General features: G+C 40.5%; 1 protein-coding gene across 5 annotated transcripts in view; it reads left to right on the forward strand.

The window, feature by feature from the left end:
- The window catches only part of KLF7 (Kruppel like factor 7), a 79,996-nt gene extending 70,294 nt beyond the window's left edge, over positions 1-9,702 (forward strand). For 2 of the 5 annotated variants that reach the window (XM_039494151.1, XM_039494153.1), the window contains one exon: positions 9,641-9,702. In XM_039494151.1, coding sequence (XP_039350085.1) covers positions 9,641-9,695 — 55 coding nt within the window. In that variant the 3' untranslated portion in view covers positions 9,696-9,702. Of the gene's footprint in view, positions 1-315; positions 7,338-9,640 lie in introns of those variants that run through there. The other 3 variants (XM_039494152.1, XM_039494154.1, XM_039494155.1) reach the window with 2 other exon arrangements.
- The last annotated feature ends 216 nt before the right edge of the window (positions 9,703-9,918 follow it).

The following is a 9,918-nucleotide window of genomic DNA, read 5'->3' on the forward strand; positions in this document are numbered from 1 at the left end:
TGAGCACTGGAAAATATGCAAAAGTTATTTAATTTTATTATTACAGCTACTTGCTTAATGAGTTAGCTTGCCCGTTCCCCAGTTTCTAACAGTATGAATCTGGTGGGGTTAGAGTGAAGGGAGAATAATCTACTAACAAAGAGCCAGCATAGCTGCTTATCTTGAATGGTGGAGGGGAAGTCACCTTGACTTTGTGACCACATGTGGCATGTTCCAGGGAACTGCTGGAAACCTGGGTGAACATTGTTCTTGTGCATGATGGTGGAGGAGCAGAAAGGCCTGTTTTGTAAAATCCTTATTTTGTTTGTTCCACAGGTGTTTTTCCAGGTCTGACCATCTTGCCCTCCACATGAAGAGACACATCTAAGTACCTAAAATCAGTCAGCATGGCATAGATGTCAGCTGAGTTAGAAGACATGGCATGAAGGGTGGAACTCAGTTATAACCCGCTGCCTTGCAGAAGAAGAGAACTTGATCACATGTAAACCTCTGTACACAGACCACACACTCACACTGTCATGCACCCAACTATACTTAAATACGTACATCTGTTCTTTATGCCTTGCCCCAGCTGGATGGAAGAAGGTGCAGGAGAGGACATGGGGTAGAGGTGAAGTCAGTAAGATAGAACAATTGCTTACAGTACTTCATCACCCTTGGATTTGTTTCCAGCTATTGCCAGTAGAAATCAAAGTAAATGGAAGAGGCTTCTCTGCAGGTGGACAGCAAGTAGGAGGGGCTTATTTAACTCGCTTCTCAATGCAACTCCATAAGAGAATATGTCGTCTTGGAGTTGCATATTTGTAGCACTAACTTTTCTTTTTAAATAGATGGGGGTGGGAAATAATGACCTAGAAAACCAAATCCCAGTTTGGTAGCCAAAATTAACTTCTTTGTTCTTTGTCTGAGAATTCCTAATGCCCGACACGTCAAACTTCTCACAGACACTTTGATCTGTTTTGGTTCTTCCTAGAACTGAGCTATTAAGATCCTTTTATGTCAATACCAATAGCCTTAATGGCAGTTGACTGTGGAGTGACACCTGTGACATATACATCATCTGTTTGGCCTGAGTTTATGTAGACTTCATGGAGGACAATATTTTTGTTTGGGTATTTTTGTGTTAACTTTTTTTGGCTATTGCATGCCCTATTCACTGGTAGGGATTATGGAAGCTGCTGGCATGACTGGAAAGCAGCCAAAGGAAGAGTCCCTGAAACACCACATTATATCTCCATAGGCATCACCTTATTGCCATAGCTAGGACTTCTTGTTTTGTCTAATGAAAACTTGAAAAGCTCACGTGGAAGCTTAGACATTTTATCTTTTCTCCATGAACAAGTGATCTTCAGAACTCCTTTTCTTCACCTGCTTATCTGTCTTGGACTGGCCAATCAGGCATGACTACAGATTTCCTTCAGCACCATGTGAGCATGTTGGCTACAATCCACAGTGATTGACAAATTGTGTTGCGTGTTCTTGTTATTCTATTGACCAGTTTAAAACATTGACTTTTATTTCTTGAAAGAGCACCTGCAAACATTTATTTTCTAAGCCTAACTTGGTTAAGCATCTTAAAAAAAAAAAAAAGCCAAAAATACTACTCCAGTCCCAGAGTGGGAAGGTGAGACCGCTTCCAAATAAAGTGGCTTCATTCACCATTAATCTTTTAAAGTAAAGATCACAGTCCTCCTTTGCCATTCATGAAGGTGATGGTTTAGCCCACTGATATAAAAAAATTGTAAGAATATTTAAAGGGTGAATGAAGGGTTGGCTTTTGTGCACAGCACTGAGGATTTTCCAAGTGATCGGTCTAAAGTATTGGTAGCATGGGTCCTATTTGACCTTCAGTCTGTACCATCCAGGATCAGTGGAAGCCTCATGCTCACCCTTGAATCCTGTAGATAATTTGACCATCTTGGCTCAAAGTGGACTAAATTTCTTGTTTAAAAAAAAAATTATATATATACACAACTTGCATTTATAGCAAGTTGGCACTGGCCCTAACTCCAAAGACTGCCTTTAGGACCATATAAAATGGCCTATGCAAGCAGGTGGGGTGGTCATTAGGACAGGTTGTATATTTTGTATATTCTGGGACCCTCCCTACAAGACATGTCTAGAAATGAAACAAAATGGCATGTGGTCCACAAATGGTTGCTGCTCTTTATACTGTACTAGCCAACTGCCCTCCTTTGACTGTTTTGACTCATTGACTGTTAAATATTTCCCTTTTGGGATGCAAAAGTGAACTCTTAAAAAAAATCCATAGCTGTAAAACGCAAGAGCAGTCACTGGAATCATTGGTACTTGCGTTCTCAGCGTTTGCGCAACCTTTGTTCCAGTCAGAGATTGAATCTACCTGAAAGCTGTTTATTTTGCTCACAGTTTTTACAAACACTGACTGTCAGTTGGACACTTTGGTGAGGGATATGATATCTGGCCCATATAGCATGAGATATGGACCAAAATCTAACCATCTTTTTAGGGGGCAATGATGTAACAGTGAAAAAAGTAAGAGAAAATTGAGTTTTAGTCCAAAGATTTAAAAAACTAACTATACTATTAAAAAAAATTACTGGAGCACTGCTTGCTGACAATCTCGTCGTTCTCTACTTCTGTATTTGCATACTTCTTATGGCCATTCCAACCAGTTCAGTTGGGTTCTGAGGGCCCTACCACCCAACTTGTGTTTGAATATGTGGAGCATCTTACCAGGATGTCTCATGGGAGCTTGAGGATACTTGAACCTCAGTTGCGTGAAACTATAGAGCATCCATTCAGTGCATTGGATAAAATTATAGTAAACTCTAGAAGAAATTCATTCCCATAGCATCCTACAGTACATGTGCACATACCTGCCACTACATTAGTCATTGGCTATGAACCTGTATAAATATTCTCTTCAGAACTCTAGGTACTCCTGCCTCTAGAAATGTTACTAATAGTCCAGAAGACTTAATTTTAAAGGCAATTTAAGTACAAGGCTCTATTTTAAAAATGAAAAAAAAAAGGAGAGAAAATATTTGCTTCCTCTTGTCACTTGAGGTCTTGTTGACATCTCATTTAAAATATAGCAGAACAAGGGCCCTTTAGATAAATATCAAAATTTTTTGAAATATTTGGAAACTCTTTAGTTTCTACAGATAGGCCTGAATCAAAATCCTGGATCAAAACACCCCAAAACCATAGGAAATAGGTTCAGAATCCAAACCAAGACCGGGATTTCTCAGTTGGGCCCTGTCAGTAATGGTCCTCTAACTTTGAGAGAGAAATGTTGAGTTTCAAGACCATCACTGATATAGTTCAGAGACATTTGTAATCTGCGTATATTGTGTCTCAGCTCAGTGCACTCTGTCAGTCATTTTATAGCAGAAAAAGCTTGTTCTAGTATCATAGAGGACAGTGGGTAAAGCAAACAGTTTGTTCATAGTTAAGATTTTTCAAAAGCGACCAAGGATTTTGGGTGCCCAACTTGAGACAACTTAAATGGGTCTGATTTCCATGCATTGGTGCTCAGCACTCTGTAGAAAAACCAGGGCCCTTTTAAGTCGAGAGCTCAAAACCTGAGGCACCCAAGATCACTAGCCACTTTTGAAGGTCTTAGTCCATGTTTTTCTGCTACAGCTGCATTCACTTCATCCACATTGTAAAGAATCACTAGTAACAATCTACCTGGGATACATGAAAAATGGGAAAGGGCTAATTCTCTCTATAAGGCTGCTTTGGGAACCAAGTTATCTAGTAGCTTTACAAAAGAGCCTTAAAGGGAGGGCTTTACCCGGTTTCCCTTCAGATTGAATTCATGCCCATTTGCAGAACAGAAGCCATATAAAATGACCAGACATGGCTTCCAAGATCACTGGGGAAATTGTGTGGTGGGAACAAATTGAGACAAGTCCCACAAAAAAACCTGATGCCTACAAACTGGTGGAAAAAGAGCACAGAGGAGGAATACGAGTTTCTCTGAATATGATGTAGCATTAGTCTGGAGAAGAGCACTTCATCTATTAGGACACTGGGGTACCTGAGTTATTCTGGATTTACACTGGTGTAACCGAGCAGAATGTACACCCTTAATGGGGTTCTGCTTCAAAAAGTGAGTTAAAGTTTCATTATGAGGCTTTATTTTTTTCTTTCAATTATTCCATACCAGATTTTCTTGGTGTAGGTGTAAAAGCCGGTTGTCTCATAACTCAGCTTGGGATCTGACATGCAAGTTGGGTTTCCTTCTTTCTTTGGGGTCACCTTTTTGATGTGTATCCTCAGCACTCCTGTTGTGTCTGACTGTTCCCATATCAAGCATGGAGGGCCATAATGCCATGTTCTTAGTCACTTTTCAGAGTAACAAAAACAACCCCCAAAAGTGTAGATATAATATACAAAATGCCAGACAATTCCAGCAATTCAAGTGAGAGCCTAGCAAATACTTCAATCGTTTACTCCAGTGACCAGCATTCTATCTGCTGCACCAGAGAATTACATCCTCAATGGTTAGAAAACAAAAAGGTGGATATAATTTGCTATTAAATTCCATGAATGAAATCCTAGCCCCGTGTCAAGACTCCCATTGACTTCACTGGTGCCCAGAATTTCACTTTGTGGCATTGATTCTTCGCTTCTATTAGACTGGTGTAGCAAAACATAGAATCAGGCCTAGAGGTGTTCTACAGACCTCTGTTAGTTTCCTAATAGAAAAGTCCTATAGAATTTAATAAGGAGGAGAGAAGTCTTGGAAAAAAAAAAGTTATGGAAGTCCCAGTATGACTCTGTCAGCAGACATTACTGTACATGCAGCTTATTCCTATGTCTTGGGTTCTTGCCAGACACATTGGAGTTAAATTACTTTAGATCTAACGTAATTTACATCACTGTGTATATGCACATTAGAATACTATCTTTCTTCTCATTGGCAGCAGGGTTCACTGGAATCTGATTTTTTTTATTTTTTTTTTAAAAAGGCAAGCACCATTTTACTTGATACCCTGAAACCATTGACCAAATATGGGAGAAGAGGGTGAATTGGAATGTAAAAGTGGGACCCACTCGTTGCTTTCAGGACTCTGTGTTTAATTTAAACTAAAAGCAACTAACCTTTGATGGCCTACTTAAAACCAAGACAATGGATGAATATGGTGGCTAGTGTGACTGAATGCACCTTCTCTGTGACTTGATCACTATTTGCGAACTCAGAAGCTCTCTCTCTCTCTCTCTCTCTCTCACTGTTCCCCAATTTGGGGCATTTTCGTTTCTTTAGCCGTTTTCAGTACAAAGATTTCCCCCCTATTTAAGCTGTTGGGATCTTTGCTTCTCTATGTACCGAAGAGATCATAACTGATGCTTGCAATACAAGAAACAAATCAAGCTTGTTTAATTGTTTCCTTTTTTCCCCCTCCACCTTACATGTGTCAACGTATAAAAAAAAAAAGTGAGGGGAAAAAGTTTGTAAATAATTTCACTTTCACAAGGCCAACCGCCAGTGGCTCCAGGGTTTTTAAATCACGCTTTTATTCATGCGTCAACACATCTTGGCATCCCCATGCAGTATGATTTTGTATGTTTAAGCTTTCATATTTGTGGACAAAACCTCTAACCCAACACTCCCTTAAAATACATTTTGTTGGTTTCTGGTAGATCATATATTTTACAAAGAATGTGAAAATAACTCTATTCAGCATTGGCTTGAAAAACAAAATGGAAAATCCTCTTCTTCATAAGATTTTACACCCATTGATTGAAGAGTCTTGCCTTCTCTTACTAGCATTATTTCTAGTCCCTTGGAATGATGATTTCACAATGAAGCTAATGTGGTTAATCTTCCAAGTGTTGCATTAATAATAACCTGGACAAATTCTGCAATCTTACTCAGCCACAACATCTCAGTGGCTTCAGTGACAAGTTTTGCCCATAAAAGAACTGTAAGAGTTGGCCTCCACACACTAAGGTCTCTCTTATGTAGTGAAACTTTTCTCCCTTCTTTGAGAAAGAGGTCAGTTATATTAAAAAATGTGGTGACCGGCTGCCTTCTGTACCACCTCCGATTTACCTAACTGAAAACATTCAGAAGCAGGTGTTTTCAAACAGGGTTTTGGGTTTCCCCCCCCCTTAAAGCTTATCAATAGCATTTTTATGTAAAAATTAAAGTTGGACTGTTCATAATTTTCAAAATGAAAGCATTTCCTTTTAAGTGTTTTGATTCCAACTTCTGTATACTGCCAGAAAACAGGCCCTACCCCCTCTCTCTGGGTGTGTATGTACAGCACATACTTACATGGAAGGAGAAATTGAGCTACTGACATTTTCAGTGTGGTAGCCAACTGTGCCTATTGCCTTTGGTTTGGGGAGGGTGCTTACTGTTGCCAGTGCATTTTAGAAATAGCTTGGGCGTACATAGGAAGCTTTCAACCATATTTGTTGCTGTGTATTGTGAGCTAGTCAGCTGCAAACTAGGGGGCGGGGGAAAAGAGGGCTCAGACTATACCCTGAGAATGAAACGGAATGGAGAGAGATGACATTTTTAGCCTTTATCTTTGGACTGTAGAGCAAAATAAAAACCAACACAGCCCCAGAAAGGCCTGTTGGTTGCGGGGGCTGATCCTTAGCTCATATTTTAACCCCTCTCTCCGGTGGTTTAGAACACGAGCCCTGCAGGCCCTGAGAGTAGCTTGAAACACTGGTTTAAACACTACTTTGTTACCGGAGCCTTGTCTCTACCAGACAAGTTGCACCAGTTTTATTAAATCAGGCTAGTTAAACTAATAAAAAAAGCCGCTACCTAGGTGCACTTAACCTTTGCTCAAGTCTGTTTAGTTTGAATTGGTAACTTTTAATTAATCTAAACTGATGTAAGAAACAGCTAAGCTATTTTAGGTGCCTTTATATTGGAGGCTGGCTCCGGTTTAACTAGATTGATTTTTAAACATCAATCCAGAGGAACTGCTGTGACTTTTCTCACATAAAACAAGGCCTTAGTATTTCTGCTCATTTAAACAGGAAGTAAACAATAATAAGGCGAAGATATTTTTCTTTTATAGCAAAGTTTACTTTCTGTGTCCCCCCCCCCCCCCCGTTTAAGCTCTTTCTTGCTCCCTACCATATCAGTCTTTCCTTTAACAAAAAACAAACAAAAGTCTGAGTGCTCCCCATTTGAAACAAAAACAACCCCCCCACACACACACACGCACCATAGCTTGAAGGATGTTCATTTTGCACTATAATTTTTCTTTTGCCAAATGTGTCTAACAAGTGCATTTGGAGATGCCCTCAGTCACATTCTCTCAGGCCTACTCTGGTATTTCTAATATATCACAGAAGTACCCAATCTTGTAGCCCTCAGTTCTGCCTTTTTTTTGACATTTTATTTTTTTTAAGCTTTTTATAAATATATATATATATATAAATATAAATATATTACTTTGTCAGTTTTTTTGCTGTACAAAAAGTCTTAAGATTTAAAAAATATTATTTGTATTATATGATGGTGGTATGTTAATGTTACAAAATTATTAATGAAGAAAAAATTTATTTTTGTTACTGGTCTGTTTCATAATTCTTTTTTAAATTGGTATATTGTAAGATATCTATGCAAAAATGTTATGTGATGCATTTTTATTTAAGAATGTAATATGTGTAATAAACAGTAGAATGTGTTTGGCCTGAAAATGGTCAGTGTGTCCTGAATGTTATTTCCTTATCGGAACTTCTCTGAATGAAACCTCTTTAGATAATAAGGCCTTAACGCTGCAAACACGTACATAGAATCATAGAACCATAGGGTTAGAAGGGACTGCAAGGGTCATCTAGTCTAACCACTTGCCAAGATGCATGATTTGTTGTGTCTAAATCAGGGATCGGCAACCTTTGGCACATGGCCCGCCAGGGAAAGCCGCTGGCGGGCCGGGCTGGTTTGTTTACCTGCCGTGTCCGCAAGTTTGGCCGATTGCAGCTCCCACTGGCCGCAGTTTGCCATCCCAGGCCAATGGGGGCTGTGGGAAGCAGCGTGGGCAGAGGGATGTGCTGGCCACCCTTCCCGCAGCCCCCATTGGTCTGGGACGGCAAACTGCGGCCAGTGGGAGCTGCGATCAGCCGAACCTGTGGACGCGGCAGGTAAATAAACCGGCCCAGCCCATCAGCAGCTTTCCCCGGCGGGCTGCAGGCCAAAGGTTGCCGACCCCGATCTAAATTATCCAAGACAGATGGCTGTCCAGCCTCTTTTTGAAAACCTCCCATGAAGGAGATTCCACGACTTCCCTAGGCAGTCTGTTCCATTGTCCTACTGTTCTCACAGTTGGGAAGTTTTTTGTGAGATTTAATCTAAATCTGCCATGCTGTAGTTTGAACCCATTGCCTCTTGTCCTGCCCTCTGGGGCAAGAGAGAACAATTTTTCTCCATCTCTTTTTATGGCAGCCTTAAAGTATATGAATGGGACCATTGAAATCAGGATCAGGAACTAAATTATCTACTTCGTTTTTACCTTAGACCAGCTGAGTGTCATTTACATACATGCCCGGTTTGGGAGACTGACCCTAAAGATATTCCCTTGATTAAAAATGTTCCTGATCCTCAGCTGGTATAAATCAGCATCACTCTGCTGGAACTACACCAGTTAACACCAGCTGAGGATCTGGCCCATGATATTTTTATAATAACATACAGCACTTGCATAGCTCTTTACATCTATAGCGGTTCAAACACTTTATATAGGTAAGTAAATATTATGATACCCTTTTACAAGGAGATTCAGTGACTTGCTAAAGGTTGAACAACTCAGTGGCAGAGGTGGGGACAGCATTGAGGTCTCCCGACTTCCAGGCCTATACTCCTGTCTACGGAGCACATTCCATCCCAAAGTACTATAGAGCAAAATGTCCATCTTCGCTCTCACTTAGTCTCCCTCTTTTTGTGGCTGCAAAATTGCAGCCACAAGTTAGTTCACTTGGATGTCCCAGCCCCTGACTGTACCAACAAATCAAGTACTTGGATGGCCGACAGTAATTGTGGACAACACAAATAATGACTGGCATAAAATAAAATCTGTCTTGAAACCCTTTACGTTTATGCTGGTGGAAGTGTATATTCAACCCCACCTGCTTCATTAGGAATTGCATGCACTCATCCAATGAGCTGGTTGGGCCCCTATGATGCAATCTATCTGTTTTTCCTCCCTAGGACAGCTTAGCTCATTACCCCAGAGAATTACTAATAGCATTATTAATGTTAGACACTTGGGACCTGATCATCCAGTCAGTTGCGTGTGAACAACTCCCAGTGACTTCTATGAGATCCCCACTGGGCTTCGATGCTGGTAGTACGTCCATGGCTTGGTTTTGATCTCAGTGATATTGATCAAAAGTGATGCAAGTCTACTACAGTCATATCTGAGGGAAGACTAAAGAGGGTACCCACAGTATTTCCAATATCCGTGGGTGGTAACTAGTGAATGAGCACTGTATTATAAGCATACATTTTTAATAAGGGCTTCTGGTGAAATATAAAAGTGGTGGGTGCTTTGGGTTTTCGATAAGAGAAAAGCTGTCATTTTAATGTTCCACATACACTTACGGGGCTTGTGAAAAGAGGCATTTGGGGGTGGGAACGTCATAAGCACTCAGCACTGATTTAACTCTTTTTCCCATTTAGGTCAATGGTGAAACTCCCAACGACTTTCATGGAAGAAGAGCTCGGCCAATACTGAGCACTTCTGAAAATCCTGCCATAGGTTAGGAGACAAAGATTCCAGCTGGGTGGATAATCAGCAGGGCTTACTTTGTAATGAAAGAGGTGCCAGGGCTCAATCAATTTTTTTTCCATTCATAACTGATGCAGCAAGCCAAAAGATGCTGGGGCTATGAACTGCCAAGCCCAGAGGTGCCAGGGCTCAGCCCAACCACAAATTAAGGACTGGTAATCAATATGAT

Source organism: Mauremys reevesii, linkage group 11, assembly GCF_016161935.1.
Source record: "Mauremys reevesii isolate NIE-2019 linkage group 11, ASM1616193v1, whole genome shotgun sequence".
In the NCBI taxonomy this organism is placed as follows: Eukaryota; Metazoa; Chordata; order Testudines; family Geoemydidae; genus Mauremys; species Mauremys reevesii.